This window comes from Thunnus maccoyii, chromosome 18 (genome assembly GCF_910596095.1).
Source record: "Thunnus maccoyii chromosome 18, fThuMac1.1, whole genome shotgun sequence".
Taxonomy (NCBI): domain Eukaryota; kingdom Metazoa; phylum Chordata; class Actinopteri; order Scombriformes; family Scombridae; genus Thunnus; species Thunnus maccoyii.
In genome coordinates this window covers 14725973-14748470 of record NC_056550.1, presented here as the reverse complement: position 1 = coordinate 14748470, position 22498 = coordinate 14725973, and the positions used below count along the sequence as shown (strand labels likewise).

The 22498-nt window shown below is 40.9% G+C and overlaps 1 protein-coding gene across 2 annotated transcripts in view; it reads left to right on the top strand.

The window, feature by feature from the left end:
• Window positions 1–22498, top strand: part of cep112 (centrosomal protein 112) — a 99938-nt gene that overhangs the window by 10582 nt on the left and 66858 nt on the right. For both annotated transcript variants that reach the window (XM_042393236.1, XM_042393238.1), the window contains 11 exons: window positions 422–502; window positions 4983–5030; window positions 5144–5200; window positions 12285–12371; window positions 15006–15105; window positions 15577–15695; window positions 16230–16373; window positions 20416–20570; window positions 20826–20955; window positions 21084–21176; window positions 21390–21449. In XM_042393236.1, the coding sequence (XP_042249170.1) occupies window positions 422–502; window positions 4983–5030; window positions 5144–5200; window positions 12285–12371; window positions 15006–15105; window positions 15577–15695; window positions 16230–16373; window positions 20416–20570; window positions 20826–20955; window positions 21084–21176; window positions 21390–21449 (1074 nt within the window). The remainder of the gene's footprint in view (window positions 1–421; window positions 503–4982; window positions 5031–5143; window positions 5201–12284; window positions 12372–15005; window positions 15106–15576; window positions 15696–16229; window positions 16374–20415; window positions 20571–20825; window positions 20956–21083; window positions 21177–21389; window positions 21450–22498) is intronic.

Here is a 22498-nt window from a genome sequence, read left to right as displayed (position 1 = left end):
GGGAAAACAAGAATGACAGGCAGTGTAGCTGCGTATACCCCTTCTTGTGGAATTTACTGCGTGACGGAAACGATGTGGAACTGCCAAACATCTGGAGCGCTGTATGTGAGAGGGAGGAGAATGAGGGAGCGAAGGGTGGAGAGATGGAGATAACAAGGGAGTAGAATGCTGTTAGTATGGGAGGAGAACACATGTGGGTGTATATCTGTAAGCTTTTAAAGATCTCCTTTGTTGTTGCCAAGAGAGGAATTATATAGTGTCAAAATAATAACCTTTATCATTGTCTGCTGTTCTATTCCTCAGGCCAAACTGCCAATCAAAGCACTGTCAGAAATCATTTAAATTCCCTTTTCTAATTTACATCGCCCTCCCTTAATTTTGTTGTTTATGCTTTCTTTCATTCCCTTTTTTCCCTCCTCAGGTGGATGGGGGAGGGCTGAAGGCAGATATGTCTCTCGATGACAGTGACCTGGAGGCTCGCCTCAACAGCTGGAACCTGGGGGTGAGTCCACGGGCGCGCCTAGAGCTCCTTGGTTACATGCATCTGTCAACATGCTGCAGCTCATCTACAGTGACTGAATGTCTGAGTAAATCTAAATGAATATCGCAGTGATGCTGAGTTAGCCTTATTGTTTACACGCTGCTGAACAAAGGGTGAAAAAGCCCTTTTAACTTTGTTGTCTTGAAACCACTTCCTCTTTAGGCTGCTCTGTGCCATTGTAGGAGGTGAGGGTAGGATGAGGAGTGGGAGAAGGGTTGTGTAAACTGAGCATTTGAAGATGTGTGCACCTCTCTTATCTCCTCTGTCTCGAGTGCACCAGGCCAGGGTTTGATAAGCACTCTGCCCTCATGTCTTTTATTCCCTCATATGTTCCCTATCTCCTCACCTGTATAACCCCCTGTGTCTCTCTCTTTTTTTCTTGTTTGCTTGTCGCCTCTGTCGTTTCCCCCCACATTACTCACACGTTGAAGTTTTTTCTTTACAGAACTCCTTCTTCTTTAAATGTTTCTCTCTGTTCTACCGTCCTATCTTTTATGCTCTCTTGCACTCTCTCCCTGTCTCTGTCCGTCTATCTTTCTCCGACTCTCTCCGTGTTACTCTCCCTCTCTCTCTCTTTGAGTACTAGGGTAATCTGAGGTATCTATCTGCAGACGTGAAACCGTGCACTGCTCTGCTCTGCACTCCTCTGTGTTCAGATGCTGATAAGAGGCATTGCTTGGCAACGCTCCCCCAAGCCTGCATCTTTCAAATCAACAGATGTTCCCTCACACACAAACACACAGACACACACAAACCCCCCTTCAAGTTTACAGAAGTTTTATAGATGCACGGCTTCAAAGCGCCCAGCTCAGACGAAATCTCACCACAGACGAGCGTCACTCTATCTTGAACATCTTTAACTTTGCTTTAGATGTTCTGAAGCAGTCTATATTGGTTTGTTCGTCTCACCTCTAATGTAATAAAGTCTGCATGGTGGCCATACTGGACAGTAGACCGCAGATTGCTTCAGATCCAGATAAGAGTTCCTTTAAGAGACACAAAACCTGAGTCAGCTGGACCGCCATCTGTTTCAGTTAGTCTGTGTCTTGCTTGTTGGAACAACTTGTCAGACTTTTATCTCTAATGGGTTTGAGTGTTACAGCAGTGTGAGGTGCAACATACTGTACGCTAACCTGCCAGTAAAGACCAAAAAAAAACATGCAAACTAAATAAAATTGCATAAATTGGCCTGTTTCTTCATACAGTACAGCATTCAGCGGTAGTCTCTGCCACTTGGCCGTCCATTGTCTGCGGTTAGATGGGTGTGCTGACGGCTTGCTCAACGCTAGTCCGAAACTAGGAAGCCATCAATCATTGTGTGTTTGTTTGGCTGGAGAGCCAGGCCTTGTGATGTGGAGTGTCTTTCCTCTTCTGTGTCCGTCCATCCATCCACGTCAGGTTCCAATGACACAGGACACTGTGCCAGCTGTGAGGTTGGACAAACACATGGGAGCATGTGTGTGGGCATGCAGAGAAGAGTGTGCACACAGCACGGGCATACATGTGCACCAAGTCCAAGTATAGTCTCTGACTGTGCCAGCATTACACCACAGCATTTAGTCTACATGTCTTCCTTGCCCGGAGGCTGTGCTCAATCAAATCTGATGACTGGCTGTCTGTGGGTATAAAAATAAATCCCATTATTGTTTGCAGGCTGGGCACTATTTTTTAGAAGGATATTGATTGATTCATCACTTGGTATATATAGATTTTTTTTTTCAGCCAGTGCCAAATTTAAGTAGCAATTCATCACACATCATGGCATGCACCATATACTTAAAAAATATATGTTTATTTATTTTCTGCATATAAACTACTCTATTTTTTCTGTATATTTTTAAAATGTTTTATTTATTTATTTTTACAAATGTCATTTATTTTTAAATCGTCTATTTTTCCTTCTATTCTTTTCCCTATTGTTTTTGCCATTCCTTGAAGGGCCAAGCTGTCAATCAGCTGGCTTTGGGCGGGCCTTCCTGCTGAGGCTGAGTTGCCAATTCCTCCACACATGAATCTTGCTTTGGTGGGAACTTTAGGACAACATTAAGTAGATGCAACGTGGACTTAAGTATGTGCAGTGTGAATGTGGCAGCGGTTTGAAGTGGGGAAGGAAACATCATGGCAGAAGCTATGGGGCCACAACAGCGACAGTTAAATTTTGGCATCAAAAATGAAATTTGGTATTGAAAAAAAAAACCTGAACTAAAAAAGAAAACATTGGCGTTGAAACACTTGCACTGGAAAAAGGTGTACTGGCACTGAAACAAACAAAATTTAATATAGACTGATCTGTTCATTTTAATACATTTATATTTATTGAAATGTGGTAATATCTGTACATGGAGCCCCAGAGGCAGCACTGTTGTTCTGTCCAGTAAAAACATGATCATCACATCACTTTACATTCAGACAAACTAATGTGGCAGCTATAATTGTTATATTTCATCTGTGAGACCAACATTTATCCTCCAAAAGGAATTATTATCATATATCAAAATGCTGCAGAGACATTAAAGCAAACAATTAATCACCAAAGAGCTGCGCAGATCAGTTCATTGGATCATTTTCTCCCCGGTATGACGACGCATGACTCAGGCTGCTGTTGCAAGATGACCAGCTGGTCTCACCCCCCCAGCAGCTCCTCACATCTCAGAAAACATCCAACAGGCATTATTTGGATAAACTTATCACATATTGGGAATCTTCATGGTTACTTACTCGTCTGAAAAAAATTTAATATTAATAAAGTGATATATTAACAGCCCTAGAGTTTTTACTACAACAGTCTGGCTGAAAACCTCCTTCATGATGCCATCAAACCTCGGATATCTTTGTCTGACCGCAAGGCATATTGGGTAATATAGGCCCAGCAAGGTCCCTCCTCTCTACGCCAAAACGGTGACAGAAAGTTGAAACTGAAGAACAGAAAGTTGAAACTAAAAAACAGTGACTCTGAAAAAAAAAAAAAACTGACAGTGTAAAAAAAAAACTGTCCCTGAAAAAAGAAATCTGAAGATTCACATTGAAAAACACATCATATTGCAAAAAATATCACAATAAAATAAGATATTAAGATTGTAATTTTTTAATGCTTGTTTTTTATTTTTCAGTGGAACTTATTTCAGAGCCAATACTTGTTTCAGTGCCAGTACAACTTTTTCCAGTTTTCCAAGGGTTTCAATGCCAATGTTTCCTTTTTCAGATCAGGCTTTTTTATGCCAAATTTTATTCTCTATAATTCTCTATAAAATATATAAATATATAACAAATAAATGTGAAAATATATGACAATGCTTATAATTATTCCTTTATATTTTGTTATTTGTTTTTATATTTCCACATTTATTTATACTTTTGTTTATTCCTCTTCATAATTCCACATTTATTTTCTTATTCTTTTACAGATTTTTTTTTTTTGGCACTCCTATGACTCCATAACTTTCACCCATTTCACCTGTCAGCGGCTCACCCTGAAGCAACAGATTGTGACTTTATCCTTGTACAGTATTTGCAACTATTTTAGTCCCAAGCTCTGGGGTTCTTTCAGGTCCAGTGCTCTTATCTCCCATTCATTCTGGATTAGCTTCGTGTGGGTTGTGCCACCTCACAACATTAACACTGAATGAGTCCCACACTACCCTCCTCCCCCCCTCCTCCTACTCTTCCTCCTTTTTCCCCCAGTTTCATCTCCATGTTGAAGAGATTAGCAACAGAACTGTTTACTGGGCGTCATTTCTGTCATCTCCAGAGTCAGCTGTACTGTTTGGAAGGCCGTGATCTTGCTGCTAGTTGGCAGCCCCTACAGACAGCCCCAGTGCATGAGAAAGAAACGCTGTGTGATAGTGTGAGTTCATAAGAAAGTAATGGGGTCATAAACAAACATCAAATAGTAGAAGGAAAATAGCAAGTTGTGTCAACACAGATTTTTTTTCTGTTTGTGTCACAGTTAGTGAGCTGTATTGATGTAATGCTGGAGAGTCACTTTGACTGTGACCCCCTTACTTTCAGGTGGTTTAGCGGCTCACTCTTTTTTCCGTCTCTTGTGTTTCATATTATAATTAAAGAACATGCCGTGTCAGTGTTTGGCAAGCATGTATACACACTTGTCTCCATCTGACGGTAAACGGGCCGGGGATAGTTTACAGATTAGCGGTACTGAGTGTTGACAAAAGGACTGTGTCGGGACAGCAAAGAGAGGCTGAGAGCGGAAACAGAGCTGGCCACACACACAATGCCTTGAAGTAGCCTGGCGCGTTCTGTCTTTCTAAACAGACAAGAGTTGACGGAAGAGGCTCCTGCCACAGCACCAGGCTTTTGATGTGCTCCCCGCATTGTTTATGACAAAGTGAGGGCGGAGGTTAGATTCTGGTAGCGGTAAGGCTTTGTTAGGAGAGGAAGAAGACAAAGAGAGGTCTAAAGTTTTTTCTGTTTACTCTTTCAGATTGAAAACCCCAGGTATTTGCGAGAGAAGCCCATTCCCTTGTCTCCGGTAAGTTGTCAGGGGGTCCCTTGTGGTTTATTCATTGGTACATAGACAAAAGTGTTGTCTTTGAATTCCTCAATCATCCATTCACCTCATCTCTCTCCCCTTTATCTCTATAGATTTTCAAGTCCAGTTTGTCTGATGAGCAGGGGCCACAACTTGTGCAGAGCAAGGAGGTATGCATCAGAATGAGTTGTAGCAAAGCTCAGCAGTACCTGAATGCTTCTCTATGTGATAAATATCAGAATTCTCCAAATGCAGTACATGATATTCTCAGAGGCTGCCCTTTATATACATATCAGTAAGCCTAAATCCTTGCTCCTCACTATTCAGTACTAGTGAGTCATGTCTTAGCATTTGTACAGCAGCAAGTGTTGAACACATACAGAGGTCAAAGCTCCCTTGACTGCTTTATGGCATTAGACGCCCCCACATCCATGTACATACATCCTCATGCATAGTTTGTATTGTTGAAATGGCCAAGGCGAGCGTTCCTCTTAGAAGACAAAAATAATGCCGGCTCCCAGTGATGACAGTTTTTTCCTTATGTGGATTTAAGCTGAAAATCCCATTCTGAAAGCATGCTTTGAAGTCCCCTCTGCCCCTCCCCACCTCTCCCGAACCACCACTCATTCCCCCCGCCATCCGCCTTTATTCGCACTGTTAAATATAAAACTGAGCATGACTTGGCTGTAATAGCTGCGGCTTTTCATGTCTGCTCGGGGAAAAGCGCTCCAGTCAGTTACATCGTCTTCACCGGGAGAGGGCAAGAGAATGGGGGCGAGAATGGGCAGAAAGAAAGAGAAAAAGAGACATGATGGGCAAGAATGATCATGCTTTTTGTGACCGCTGGAAGAGGATTGACATGCATGGACACACACATTCCTGTACACATCCACCCAGTCGGTCAGTCTACCTGTGGGCTGATATTGAATCTAGCAACACCAATACGAGAACATTAAAGCAATGTCCCATGCTGTTTGATCCTGCCTTAGACTAGCTGACTGGCTCCATACAGCTGTGATTATGGTGGGAATATAAATGTATCACATCTCAGGAGACTATTAATCCCCATGCCAACTTTAGTTTGATATATACTGAGTTACCAATTTATTAGGTACACTTATACAACGCAGTGCAATCCACTACAATAGCTCTACAATAAATACTATCATGTGAAGTTTGTTATCTTCAGATTTTGTCTAAGACTTTTGTTTATTGAACTTTTTAGGCCATAGTTGGTGGTGATGTATTGGACTGCATTATGATAAGATGTGATTCTAAATGTGTGTTCAAATAAGGGGCTGAAACTAATGATTATTTTCATTATAGATTAATTACTAATTAATTATTAATTATTTTCTCAATTAATCGATTTGTCTGTAAAATGTCTGAAAATTTAGAAAAATGCCAGTTATAATTTCTTAAAACTCAAAGAGACAGTTTACTATCATGTCTGACACAGAAAAGCTACAAGTTCCGACATTTGAGAAGCTGCAACCACTGAATATTCGTCATTTTTTTTGCGTAAAAAATGACTAAAACGATTATTTGATTATCAAAATAGTTTATTTTTCTGTCGATTAATCGACTAATCAAAGTTTTTGCCTTTACAGTATTCAGGCATTTATTCACCCCTAAGAGCAATATACCAACTGTACAGATATTAGTTGTAAGCTAGCTTGAAACATATATACGAGCCATGTCTGTGTTTGTATTTGTTTGGCAGCTCAGCCTTTGACAGATCTTGGAAGTAATCAAAAACCTTAGTTGCTTCTTTTATTTTTTTTTTCCCAGTCTCTCTCCTATGCAATCACACTGTCAAAAATTCACCTTGTGTTCTGTCTGAACACACCTTAATATTCTGTCTACCTCATGTGAGTAAATAGTATGCTGGATATATAAGATGGACCAAACACTTTTATGTATAATTTAAGTCAAGCAGTGGTGTGTGTGTGTGTTTAAGATACTGTGTATGTAGGTTGATATAAGCCTTGAATCAGAGCGTAGATTTTTTGGAGAGAAGCTGTAGGAAACTAAAGTGGTCTGTCATTTCCACTGAGACCAGAAAGCTGGCAATATGGGAACCAATTCAGGAAAGTCACAGAGAAACATTGGGAGGGACACGTTGGGAAATGAGAGGAAATGGTGCAGAACTGGAGTTTTAGGTTTGTGCTGTTGGCCTACTACTGTTACTACTACTACTATTGCTTTTTTTTCCTCAGCCGTATACAGAGGTGATTTTTTTAAATAGAATGGAAATAAAGATGTAGCGAAAAACCTTTAATTCCTCAAAGACTTATAGAAGTCATTGCCGGCAGACTTTGCTTATACTTTTTCATGCTATTTAGAAGGAGGTTATGCAGAAACTCCTCTTGAACTCCCATTGTTAGGTTCTGGGAATCCCCTATCGTCCCTACCCTCTGCCCTGTAAAAGTAGAATCTTGATAGGTCTGTGGTTTATGACCTGCGATTATGAAGCCCTTTTTTCTTTGAGTTTTTTTTTTTTCTTGAGTCACGATTAGCAATTAAATGAGTGTTAGATGGATTTCAGGAGCTCTGAATGCCACAAGATACAGCTGTGACCACACACACACCCACATGCAGTATTTCCCTACAGAGGTGACCTAAGTCAACAATCCTACCTTATCTCATCTTCAATAGCCACATTAAGGTTTTTTGTAGAACCATGGAAGAATTGTCCCACCCTGCAGCATGGGTGTCTGGGCCCAGTCTAGGAAATCACAGTGACATCACTTCCCTTTAATCCCAAAAGCCTAGTTGAAAATTTACCCAGGGTTAAAGCATTATACACGCCACATGTCATCAAGCTGGCGCCGGCTTAACGAACATCTCAGCTTTCACACCAAGCTCATCCTCACGCTAAGCTACAGACTGCATTGATAAGAATGCTGACTGTTCTTTTCCTATGGAACAATGAGCGGCAGCTGAGAAACTTCACCACAAGCTGCCTTTGCTTGGACTCACTTAGCTTACGCAGAATGTTTGCTTATGGGGGAGTTGTGGAAAATCTCTCGCAGGAGCAGTGAAGTCCTGCTAATCCTTCAGGACACCATAGCAGTGCTCAGCATCACGAGGGCTGGGCCTTTTATTTGGAAATTCAATTATATGGCGACTGATGAGTCAAGCTTCGCTATAGGCCCGAGTCATGTGATAACAGAAGGAGCAGACTGATTAAAGCACCCCATCTTTCTTAGAGATCTGTGTGAGTGTACGCATGCTGTCTTCAAACTTCCCCCTTGGTACTTGACCTGAGGGATTATTGGCAGCCGGCACAGAGTGGTAGATGAGTGTGTTAGTGTCAAGCAGTCACACTCTAATGGTCATAGGCCCCTGACTTGGAATCAGACCCCTTTACTTTCCAATGCCATAATGATGCAGTCTCTCTAATCTGAGGATCCTCTGGGATGGAGCTGAAGCTCTCAGCCTGTGATTTAGCAGGCCGTAGCCTGTCTTATCTGTCTTATCCGTTTTTCAAAGCTAAAAAAGAGCAAGCTAGTGAGCCTTACTAGTTTAAAGGGGACCAGTTCTGTAGTTTGACTTTCAAGATGGTGCTGCAAGCTGGGAAACACAAGGGACCAACAGTGTTCCATAATGATAAAGTTACTATTTCAAGCATTTTTGTCATCTGCCCTTGACTTCTATATATTTGATGTACTCAATGATATTAATTTAATTACTTCATATTAGAAATTTCAAGTAAAAATTTGTTTACTCTGTGTTTGGAGCTACTCTCTTCTAAAACTATTTTTTCTCATGTCAGAGATTCAATTTTAGCCAAAGTTTTAATCCAACCTTGCTATCTGAACATACTATAGTAAATTAACTTCTTGTCAAAGTGTGGAAATGGCATCTAGCTGCTCCTCAGTAGATAGCAGAACGCTGCACACAGACTATCCTAGAACATCTGTGTTTACAGAGGATGAAAGACGCACCAGGACATTGTACGTCTCAGGCAAGACGAAGTAGAAGCACAATCGCAACCTTGCTTTGTGGAGCCAAAAACAGTTAGCAGACGATTTGTGAACACATCCCCCTGAGGAAAAAGGCCTTGACCCCTGCGCTGGTTTTGAGAGCAGAGAAAGCAACTGTTTCCATCTTTCTTCTTGCGTTCCCTCTCTTATACCTCCACCCCCCCCCCCGCGCCGCCTTTCTCCTTGCCACCCTCTCATCCTTTCAAGAGCGAAGTGTCAAAAAACATGGCATCTTACAGCGCTAGCTACAACTCTGAAGAAGAGAAGAGGGAAAAAAGCTGTACCACCCAGTCGGGCTGATTGAAGGTGCCTCAGAAGCCTTAGGTGTGTGACATTCCTCCTCCTCCTCCCTTCACTGACGCCTTTATAAACAAGTTTCACACGCCCCTGATCTAGTTTGACAAACTTTCTCCAAAGAGCATTTGAAGAGAGAATGAGAAAGTGACACCCCCACATGTGCTTTTTTTTATTATTATTATTGTTTTTAGGGCGCCGGCAGAATCAGGTCTCCACTTACTCTTCTGCTTTTCAATCACTGCCATCTCTCTCTATCCCTCCTCCTTTCACTTTCTTTCTCCTTTCTACTCAGACAGGTCTCCTTTGGTCCCCTCAATTGCAAAAGAAGTGGTGGTAAATCAAGTAAAGAGACAGAAGACAGAGAGAGAATACTTAACAGCTTTGTCAAGGATAGAGTGTATAAATGTAGCTCACGAGCATTAATGAGGAGAGGCATCTTGAAGGCAATTTATGTGTCTTAGTTATACTCTTATTTTTAATGGGGCTCAGAATCATCATCCAAAGTGAACTGCTGACATCTTAAAAATCTAAGTTTTATAGATTTCACCATTTCAGTTCCAAAGTATGAGTATAACACTACGTGGTTGATGTCTTTATTGCATTGAATCAATATTTATACACTTATATCATACTGTAATTGCACCATATTTTGATTTTTGGCCTCATCACAGATGATTCCCTTTGATTTACACCAAGAAAGGATCTGATGTGGTTTGACTGTGCCAAGTAATGTCGTGGGAATTTTCTACTTAATTGTTTTGATGACTAGAACAAACAAGAGCTAGCCTCGGGATGTTGGTAACCACCGACATGCTCGCATACTCAGCCACACTTTCAAAGGAAGAACGTTGTCACCCTGCTCCAGAGTTGATTAACACACCAGAACAGACAGTGACTAAACATGAGTAGTGACATCAAAGCGACTGGACAGTCATCCTTCTGTTGCGTGTTTGTGAGCGGAAAAATCTTGTGTGTAATTAAGAATGAATGATTGTTGTGTAAAAGATCAGTGTGATTCAGCCAATACTGTGCTATTATTGTTACTGTCAGCAGCCAATGAGTAGTATCCTACAGCAGTGGTGTAGGCACAAATTGTATTTTGGGTGGGCCAATACAAAAGTGGGTGGGCCATCTCTTCCCAGAAAAACAGACTTATGAAAAGTTAGAAGAAGAACAAAGAACAAACACTGAAAAATGAGCGACCAGTTTACTTTGCAACATTCGTCATCACAAAGGCAATAACAACAAAACCTCTCTTATCCAACATGCTTAACCAACAGAGCATCAGTCTACAAAGGCTGTACACAACAGTATGGACAAAAAGCGTCTTTAATGGCCTATCCAGCCCTAAAATACAGTATATTTGCACAGGTGAGACCAGCTGCACACCGGCTCTACAGCACACGGCACTGTTAATGAACTATTTTATTGTAGAAAGTGGAAACTAAACATAAACCCAGACAGCAGAGGTGTTAACTTAGACATACATCGCACATGTAATATATCCCTCGTGCATTCATTATAGCCTGCAGCCATTGTTGCTTCAGTATCAGTCAGCTTATGAAAAACCAAATCTCCATTTCCATTCTTGACTATGCAGGGAAATACATTCAAATTTGGCTGTGAATGTGCTTCATAAATGCCACATAAATCAGCAGATGAACCCAAGTTTATATTTATTTATTTCCTTATATATTTTTTTTATATTTATTGTTACAAAGTGTATTTTGATTAAACTTGGCTGGGTGGGTCACTGAGTAATGTGGGTAGACCAGTGCTGCACAGGCCCATTACTGACTATGTGCCTGTGCTACAGCTCCTCTAGCAACACCCTCAGGCCAGAAAATAAGGAGAACTGCCATGCTAATCTTAAAACTTTCATGCCCACCAGAGGATAAACCTCAGGCAAAAGCTAACCTTTTTTCTCCTCACTAGTGATCTGAAAAAAAGCAAAATTGTCTCTCTGTTTTCACCATCCAACAGTTTTTGAGCATCACAGCCTCACAGGGACACTTTTTTGTTAGACAAATTTACTTAGCCTGTCCTTGACTAAAGGAATTCTTAGCTGGCTGTTAGAAATAGTTGTTTAAATATATTAAAAAACCTGTCATACGGTATTAGTGTCCCTCTGCAGATAAATGCAGTCACTCAGAAGGAACCCTGTTCACAGACTAAGCCATATTTGTGAATATTGTTGTGATGCCAGACTTTAATAATAATTGTTTTCCAGTAATGACTAAGACTAACTGCTCATTTTGTGTAAAAATAGCATAGAAGATAAATAATAAATTGCAATTTTCCTGGTCATATAAAAGCCTAAAGACCTGCTTGTCATCTAATTGACTAAGACTGGGAAGCCCTCTGGCTCATGGAGATCTGTTCCAACATGCACATGACAACGCTGAACTTTTGATCCTCTGAAAACACTGTTGAAATGAAACAGCCGCTCTCTTCACGTTTAACAGTTATGTGCATGCAGAAGCAAACACACACACACACACACACACACAAACACACAGGCTTTCACTTTGTTCTGCTTACTATATACTGACGGAAGATTGTATCACACACACACACACACAGATTTGGTTACATCTCAGCTCCACTCTGGTTTTTGAAGCTCTGTGCATGAGTAAATGTTTTTAAATGTTAATGTGGTTTATTTCATCATCAGCTGTGCTTGTGTGCACTGTATCTTCTTTCATCCAGATTTATGTTATCTCTGTTATCCTGTCACTCTATATGACAATGTTTCTTTTTTTCCCGAGGCATATCTCTCTAAAAAAAAAAAAAAAAAGAAAGAAAAAGTTATGACAGAACTGTGTTTAACTTCCTAGAATAAAATTTGTTGCTCATGTTGCCTGGTAACAAATGATATTTCATCCCTCAAGCAGATTTGGAAATAAAAACAGAATCACTTGAGGGTTAATCATGTTGTTATAGTCTTGTTTTTCCTATGTGTTTGCAGATTGAGATGAAGATCAAAGTACTGGAGGCCAAGCACCAGGAAGAGAAACTGAAGATGCAGCAGAGACACGATGCAGATGTAGAGAAAGTAAGAATTAAAACTGAAAGGTAGCGTATACTCTGCCAGCACCAGCCACCGTTGTGGTTGTGAATAAGTATAATGATGTTACCGAATTCTTGACTTCAAAGCCGTGACTTCAAGTGTACTTGAATTATCGGTAAAATGGCCTCCGTATAATTTACAACTGTTTGCAGAATCCTCACAGTTTCCAGCTGATATGGATAAACAGACATAAAAAGACTTTCAAATGAATCGCTCATTTGTTGTTAGGGGCAACTGGACTGTTGTATCTGCTAATTTGAGTGCTCATGACAACTAGTTAAACTGTTACAATACCCATCATTGACTCTTGATTCTGCTTGGCGGCTAATGAAAAGGAACAGAACGAGTCTGTCCTCTTCCGTCCTGCAAATAATCACCTCTTCAAAGCTCTTTGTCAGCCAGAGAAAGTAGCTTTAAAGATGGTTTATTTCACACTAGGTGCCCATCAGGTAGGCTGCAGATCAAGCACCTGGGATCTGTCAGGTCCTCCGTATGACTTTCCTCTGCTGTGACAGAAGCTTTTAATAAAACAGAAAAAAACACTCAAATTTTCTCTCCACTTTAAGATGCCCATTTCTTTGTGTTTGACAAGAGACAGGATGACAGCTAGCTCTCTCTCCCCCTCTCTCTCTTTAATTAAATACAGATTGTGAGTTATGTCCAATTTAATTTCCTCAGAAATTTACCCAGTATTCCCTCTAATGGCTTCAAAGAGAAGTGATCCAGGGGTGCACTCTTGACGAGCCTGATGGAAGGTTTAGTTTTAATTAGTCCCCTTTTGAATAATGTATAGGCGGCTGAAGGACTACTGGTCATTGTACCCCCTTCCCTACTTCGAAATGGAGAGGGTAATTGGAGAACAGGCCTGAGTGTGGTATGCTAATGGTTGTGGACCAGCACTGTATGTAGTTCTAAACTACTGAGTAACCCCAGGTGAAAAAACACATTTTGTCCTTTTTTTTTTTTAAACGCCACAATAATTTCTTATTGTAAAATCTGTTTCTGTGTCACTGCATGCACAGAAAGTATACTCATGTTATAACTCCACATTTTGTTAGTGTCTTTTCCTCCCCAGTTCAGTTCTCTTTACTCCATTCACTGGTGGTATTGGTTAAAGCCGTGGCCAGCCAGGCTGGATTCCCCCTGCATTAGGATGACTTATAAAAGCCAAAAATGGGCACCCTAAAAGCTGTCATTTTTCACCGTCTAGTGCACTCTCCCTTGACCTGACACTGTGTCATCGCCATGCCTGGTAGACCCCTAAAAAGCCAACAGTGTCTTTTCTGGTCTGGTGAAATGAGAAAAAATGGGTATCCCTAAATGTTGTATGAACTTTGCTCCAGCCACCCCATCCTCCTTTCATCTCCCCCATCCCATTCCCGCAGAGGATGACAGGCCTAACAATAAGTGCACTTGGATAGAACAAAATACTAGTAAGATAAAGTCTTCAGTTCTTAACAAAAAAAAATAACCACTCTTACATTTTGCTGCCATTTCAGCCGGACAGTCAGGGGATCATCTGTTGTTGGACTAGTCTGTTGTCAGTTGGATAAGTAATACCTAATACCATTATCAGTTACACTTAAAAAGAGCTTTAGACTAACATTTTACCAGATTATTTGACTTGAATGAGAGAATAGAATTTGCTAAGGTGACAGTAGGAGACTTGACAGGCATAAATGCTTCACCATACTCATACAGTACACTAAAGCCTGGATTTTACCATAATATTACATGTGTTTACACTTTTAAAACCTCCCTTGTGAATGTGTGAGCAGTAGAGACAACTGCATCATGTACATATACTGCATATACATTATGCACATGATACAGTTGAGCCAAGACAACTTTTCCCTCGACATGGAGAGTGCTAGACTGTCCTTTTATACTGGAGCTCCAACTCTCCATGGTCTAATTTAACTAATTACACACAGATGGCAGCAGCAAGCAGATGCAGTTACCTCATCACACCTCAGCACAGGTGGCTCACTCAGTTGCCATTTTACTCAGTTAGATCGTAGCCTCCTAAGGAATAGATATGCATCTGGAACATGAAGTCTTGTCACAGCTTACAGTGAATTATGTACACAAAATGTGCCGTGTCCATATAAGTAACCGAAACATTATTTTTTCAGATAATAAGCAAACATAATTGTAGAGTTAAATGCACATGCATTTTGTGTGTTTGTCATATGATCATAAACTACAGGGTGTCTTGTGTTCACAAATGTCACTGATGTAAATAAATCTTTTACAGCATCAGGAAACATTAGTAACTTTAGATTACTTATGGATTTAGTTGTTGTCGTTCATTCCTGTCTTAAAAAACATTTCAATTTGAGAATTGAATTCGGTTCTCATATTGTACATTTAAATTTAGCCTATGTGACTGAAGATTGTAAGCACAGACTATAAACTGCATGGAAAATGTGGCTATTGATGGCTTTTGTTTGATAGCTATGACAGGTTTTGGGGTAAGTAAAAAGCTATGGGACACTTTAAGGAAAACCAACATACTGTATGCCAAAGTAATTTTCTCATCAGCAAAAAAAGCTGGCTAATTCCCACTAAATATTCCCCAGTGTCAGTTAAAAACAATCTCCCTCCCCTCCTGCTTAGATTCTGGACCGAAAGAACGGTGAGATTGAAGAGATGAAGAGCCTGTACCGGGCCAAGCAGAAGGAATCAGAGGAGATGATCCATAAGCTGGAGAGGAAAGGTGAGAGGTCACGGGATTGCAGGGTTAACTAGAAGGATGTTTATAGTAGTGTCTCAGAACACTCAGAGTAAAAAGCCCAAAAAGATACAATTCCATGAGAGACTCCACTGGTGTAGAGTGACGTTCTCCAGCTGTGCTGCTCAATCTAAAATTTAATTGCATAATGTGTGCCTCTTTCCTCATGCTTAATTTCCTCCTCCTTGTTCCTTTCTCACTTCCTCAAGTCTGTCTCTAAAAGCATCTGATGAAAAGCATATAAACTTGGCAAAGAAAAGCTCTACTGGCCATTTGATAGAAGCAATATCTTTATTGACATTGATTTACTGACAGCGCGTCAATGAGCATGATTGTACACCCGTCTGTGTGTGTGTGTGTGTCCATCTGTGTACATACCCCGAGGCAGGGCCTGACTGCTCTTTGTGTGTTTGTGTTTGTGTGTGTGTGTGTGTGTGTGTGTGCTCTCTCCCGCAGTTCAAAGTGTGCTGCGGGAATCCCAGGTCATCTGTGAGAGCAAAGAGAAGCAGATTGCTGAGCTGAAGAAGATGTCGGATCAGAGCGCAGACTCCCTGAAAAATGAGTGGGAGAAGAAGGTATGAGGGAAAAGTTGAAGGGCTTGGATATTCTGTAGCCCAACCCCCTGTAAGCAGCCCTGAGCCAGAGGAAGACTGTTTGATAGCATGAGATTCGCAGACTTCGCTTCAAGCAGCCAGGCTCTGCCGCACTGTCAGGAAAAAAATCTTTATTCTTTCATGCCGTGCTTCCGTTAGTGTAGGGTTTAGGGGTAAAAATTAATACTCTCTGCCCTGGATGAATTATGTTTTCACTCCTGTCCTAATAGCTCTAGCTAACTGAGCTGTTGGGGCGCAATGAAATCCTAATGAAATTTCCACTCTCTCAGGGTCACTTAGCATGTGATGAGCAACCTTGTGGAACATTTTTCTCAGATGTAATAATAAATACGAATCATGTTTATTCCTCTTGAATAAGCACGTCTAAAGAAGTGGATTTTGTGAAACAAGAAAAGGATGATTTACACAAAAGGGAAAGAGTGACAAAAGAAATGAAGCAAAGTAGTCATGGATAAAAATCTGTTATTGATGTGTACTTATTCCGTGCCCTTCCAGCTGCATGCTGCTGTCACAGAGATGGAGCAGGAGAAGTTTGAATTGCAGAAAAAACACACTGACAACATCCAGGAACTGCTGGAGGACACCAACCTCAGGCTTGCTAAGATGGAGGCTGAATATAATGCTCGGTCACAAGCAACCGTGAGTACAGGAATGTGCGTGTGTTTAGAATTTAGATATTGATCAAGCTGAATTTAACTCCAGATTTGACAGCACATCACTTATTTAAAGCCTCTGTATATATAAAAGACAACTTTTCCCCAAATGGTATCAAGCTTAAACTCTACTTTACCCAGACCTCAAGTGAGGAAAGTAAGGAGAGGAACTAAGGAAAGTGTATACACCTGTGATATCTCTCATTATGAAACAGTGACCCATGCCACTCCATGGCTCAAATGAAGGGCATCCTGTAACCTCTGGGCGAGAATGACTCTCATATCGTATATCTGTCATCTTTATAAAAGTCTTTGATCCGAGTGTGTATTAAATCTTTCGCATGGCTGTGCTCGGAGACGTGCGTGCACACATGCATACACACACCTCCCAAAGCTACCGTTTCTTTGATGTCATATGAAAGGACTGTGGTTTTAAGTGGGATCGTGCGCATTTCTTTTAATGTGGATTACAAACACCAGAGGCCAGATGAATGCAATGCTTCATAAATAGTATTGTTATCAATATCAGCATTCATGAGCTGTCATACATATCACACATACACACATATTGCTTCTGGCCTTAATCTGTCAGCAGGCCCACATTTAAGAGGCATCAAACACTGGACAGTGCAGGGCTGGTGGTAAGGCCCCTCTTTTTTAATAATTAAGGACAGACAAGGCCCCAGAAAATGAAAAGAGCCCTCTGTCATTGCAAATTAGCTGCTCTCCTGCTGTTAGTTTGGGCTGACCTACACACACACACACACACACACACACACACACACACACACACGTCTAGCATAGGATGTTCAAAGTGGACTTTATCTCAGGAAGTGACTACAGCACCTCTTGGTCTGTGGTCTTTGGAATCAATGTTGTCTTGTGTTCTTTTACTGTCAAAACTTTTTGTCTTGCTCTGTTGACTTGTTGCAGTTAGTTGTAGGACTATAAAGCCTTGAATATATCAGTCAGAAGACCTGACATTATCCAATATGCTGACATTTTGTGCTTCAGTCCTCCATGTCTTTGACCCAGTAGAGAGGAGCTAGCTTTGAGCATGTGATATGTACCATACCAACTATGAGGGGGAGATTTAGATGCTAACAAAAGTTCATACCCAGTTCGCAATGTGAAAGGTTCGCTCGGTTCACATGTCAAGCATGCAAGCCAAGACAAACTCCGATTCATGATTCATACTCATTCAAATACAGCACACTGAATCTAGTTAATAACAGTGAAATGAAGAATGTTCATCTGCCCATCGCTACCTGGTTGGATTTCGATCCAACGCAGATCAAAAATCTCACAAGGGACTTACAGATATGTCAGATGTTGTTATTTTTGGACGTTATCTGTGCACAGGGCAGAGCAGATAGAGTGACTGAGTAGGTGTTTGAAAATAAAGACAAGCTGGTATCTGCCTCGGTATTGCCCCAGCCAAACTCTTGACTGTAGTCCATGCATGTCCATATCTAAATGGATAATGAAGACATGATCAATATTGTCTAGTGGTTATAGATGAACTAGCAGCAATATTGCTTTATCTTTTATTGCTAATAATTGTTGAACTAGCAATTTGTTATGTTTATTTATTGAGGAGTATGTCACAAAACTGCAAAATTAGCACCAGAATCGTCAGTACACTTAAATCACCCCAAAGCATTAGCGTCGTACAAAAATTTATAATGGTATCATCCGTTGTGTGTGGTTTCAACTGGTTTCAAACAGAACCGTATCTGTGCATCCCCAGTAACGATCATAGTAAAACAAGACTGAACAAACTAAAGCAGGAGTGTTTAACACATGTTCCTCAGTTCCAGAGTCCACCCTGTCTCATTTTTTTGTCTCCTGTCAGACTTTCACCTCCACTTGCTGCTCTTCCTCAAGAAACACAACATGCATGCATACACACAGCCGGCCAAGCCTCAGGAGATGAGTGACGAAGGCTATCTTCCAGTTGCTGGCCTTAGTTCTGATACAAAAACTGTAAAATGTTATCCATCACTCTATATTACTTTCTTGTTACGAATTACATGTTTTTTTAATCATCAAAGGCTTTATCACTTTGAAATCTCTGAAGGGGAGCGGGGCTCATAATGTAGCTGCACTTCACACCTAGTAATTCTCCTTCTCTGACACCTAATTAAGGGACGTAATTTGCTCCCACTGAGTGTGTCCAGGTGTGCCCATTCCAGCTTCAGTGTGGAGAGGTGCTTCTTCTCATCTCCTGCCAGAGAGCTAAGTGTCAGCACGCGTCCAGGCACAACACAGGCCCCTTGTTCCTTTTCTTAGCACCCTACATTGCTAACACAAAGACAAAAAAAAAAAAACTCTCTCACCAGCCTTACCGGGCGCTGCGCTTTTCAAACACACCGCTCCCTCCTCTCCAATCATTCTACCTCCTGTCATCGCCAGCCTCTGTCATCATCTAGATCGACTAGCACGCTCCATCTTTAATCAGGGTCCCGTCATCGCCTTTATCAGTCTGCCCACACTGCATTCCATGCTGTCATATGCACACACACACACACAAAGACACACATGCTGGGGGACAGTATGCAGAGAGGGAACGTTTCTTTTCATCAAAACAGTGCCGGAAGAACCTGTCTGCATCGGCTGGACTTTGATCATCATCTCTATTGAAAATCATGATCCTGATTGAGTGCTTGACATTCAGTAACGCGAGTGAAATCACTCAGTAATGTTAGTATACGGTGAAGTAACTTAATTTCAGCCTTAACATACAGTATGTGAACATTGATTCAGGTTTTTTGAAAAGGAGTTAAAGGTATACAGTAGCGTTTTCTGGTACATTAATCAAATGCACTGTGTATCCTCAACAAACATACCGAGCGCACTGCTTTTATCGCCACATTCCTTACTTTACAGCACATTACTGCCACCTACTCTTGATATTTGGAATTGTGTGAAACCAGTTTTATTTACCAACATATTTTGCAATTTGACATGCAGGCCCAGCTAACAATTGATGAGATGTTTGCAACATTTATTAGAATATCCTAAAAACATTAGATGTCAGAGCCGTCTATAGTATATACATTATAAATCTACTGTGTCCATTATGTTTCCATTTCCATTTTCAAATACACATCTGCATTACTGTGCTTTCACCAGAGTGTATTATATAACCTCCATGCGTGTGCATTACGTCCTTGTGTGTGTGCTGTTAGAACATGAGATACAAACAAAACAGGGACATGCGGATCAAAATGTTGCTCCACGGCACCACAAGTGGTCAAAAACTGTGCCATTTAAGCAGTTGAGACTTTGATCATTTAGTTTCAGCTGGAATTTACTTATCGTCGAGTGTTACTTGCTGCCTTCAAAGAAACAAGTCCATCTTAATGGTATGCTCATATGTTAGGCATGTCACTAATATACAGACATCATTACATTTGACCTTTTTACAGGTAAATAATAATAAAAATTTCCAAATGAAAAAAAGTCCTCTTGAAACTCATATTTCCGTGAGTTGATCCAAAAGTCAAAATAAGGGCAACAAGGTGAAATAGTAGCTTGGAGTTACAGCTCCAGAAACTTTTCAAAGGCACAGCAGCTGACTTCAGAAACTGCTGCACTTGAGTTTTTGTAGACTGAAAGAGCAAAACAGAGATAAAAAAAACATCAGGTGTCTTTTAGAACATTTTCAGTTGGTAAGATCTTACCCTCTGTAGCAAGCAAGTGAAAGGGTTTCTATTGGTTTGACCATTGGTACAGTTTGTATAGAGAATATGTTTTGCTTTTGATGTTTTTTTATTATTTTTATTTTACATTTTTTTTATAAAATAATTTTAGAATGAGTGTTTATAAAGATTTACAGATCAAGTCAGAGGGGCTGTCAGCTACATTGTCAGCCACATTCTTCCATATTGGTATAAAACAGACTTCTGTGTCTGATTTCACTATGGGAGCAGGCAGGTCTGTGACCCATGACATTTTCTCAGGCTACTGCCTTTAGTGGTCCAAGCTGTATGGTTTATTGGTATACGTGTATCCTTGTGGTCCAGGAGCAAACGGTGCGTGAGCTGGAGCTGCGGGTGAAGCAGCAGTCTGTGGAGGTGGAGAAGGGCAACATGCTGCGTCAGAAGGTGACACAGGAGAAGGCACAGTTGGAGATCCACGTTGCATCCATCAGTGCCGAACTACAGGAGGCCAACAGACGGTCAGGAGCCGTTTGACATGAAGTGAAATAGAGAAGGATAAAAGAGCTGCTTGAGATTTTAAGGATCATTATCAAATAACGTTTTTTTATCATAATCAAGGTACATGTAAGGTATCCAAGAAATCTTTTAAATGTGCTGAGACAAAACTATACCAACAGGCAGGTAAAGTGACTCATGATGTAATTTGTGATGTTGGAAAAGGGACATGTCAGCGTGTGTATTAACCGCACTGTCATGCTCTTTATTGTCTACAGAATTATGGTCCTGCAGAAAGAGAAGGAGCAGCAGAGCGAGCAGTTCGAGGAGACCTTGCAGAAGTTCCAAGCCAAACACGAGACTGACATGAGCCACTTACATCAGGAGCATGCTCTGTCTGCTGCTAAGGTCCATTTTACACATTGCACAGTACTCCCCTTACCAACCTGCTGAATATATTGTTAAGTTATACAAAATACCAAACGTTTTACCAATTTTAGCCATCTAGAAATGTCCTGTTTTATTCTCTCTTGCAGGCCTCTGAGGTGATGGAGGACTTTGAGAAAACTGTAGCTCAGCTCAAACAGCAGCTCTTGGACAGTGAACATCACAGACAGAAACAATTTAGGGTATGCTGGTTGGTGTTAGTAGCATATTTTAATGTGTATATGTGCACGTGCCTTTCTGTTTGCATGCGTCTGTTTTATTTGGCACTGTGGCAATACCAGCTAAGGAAGTGTTTAGAATGGGCTTGTCTTTTTGGACGTGTGTCTGAACAACACATTGTTTATGTTTGACACAGTATCACCTTTGTCATATCATGCAACTATTCTTCCTTTCAGGATCAAGAGATAAAGTTTCAGCAGGAAAAAGACGAACTGCAGATCAACTGTGAGAAAAAGGTAGTGTATACTTGCTCCTTCTGGGAAAAACGGATCCACTGAGTTCCATAGATTTTGTCTTTGTTGCATTAAAACAGCCCTGGACAAAGTGATTAGTGGAGATCAAAGCCGGGAGTCACATGTTCCCCCTTACTTTTAGATTTTACGTCTGTTCTCGTAAAATCAGTGCCGCGATTAACAGGTAGATGTACTGGGCAGAAAAGTGAACAGGATTTTTGTAATTTAGCATAAGGCTAATCATGGAAACAGAGTTGAGAATGGAGCTATAAGCAAATTCAGATAAACATGTAGAGTCAGTTAGCAGAAGACATTTAAAGGGAGACATTTGTGTCTGAGGTATGTACTCTTAGTATACCAGGGTGTACACTTAATTGCCCCTGCACTGAGTTCTTTACTTCTGAGAGACCCTCTTCAAAGCAATAGGACAGTCATAAACCATAGAGTACAGAAGCCATTGTTAATGATCTGAGCCCGACCAGACCAGACCAGACTTCTTAGGTGAAGATCAGGTTTAAAGACCTCACTGCACCTGGGTCATCTTCAAAGTGCCACACTTATAATGTATGTGTGTGTGTGTGTGTGTGTGTGTGTGTGTGTGTATTGGTAGCAGGCTGGCATATGTACCCGGGCCCCTCTGGCTGATATACACCTGCAAGAACTTAGCAGGCCTCTGTGCACTTTATTCAGGGTCAGGGAGAATTTCAATCAACCATCTCTAGACAAATGCCAGTAGTGTAGTTTTGATGTGCTCTTGTTTTCATCAAAATCAACAAGAACACAACTTTTTCCACTTTTCTTTGTCTCCTTCTTCCTTATACAAGGTGACTGGAGATGAAAACAATGTGACAGAGGACTCAGTCATCTATTTTCCTTTTTTTTTCACCTAAAAAAAATCCCCTTTTCACTCCTCAGGAGTGGTAAATGAAACACATGAAGGAGGGCACAGTAAGGCATCTGGACATAAGAAAGGCCCATGTGGCCGCCATAGATCCAGAGTGAGAGGCCCTCCATGCAGACCGATAGGCTCAGATGGTACTTTTGATGGGGTG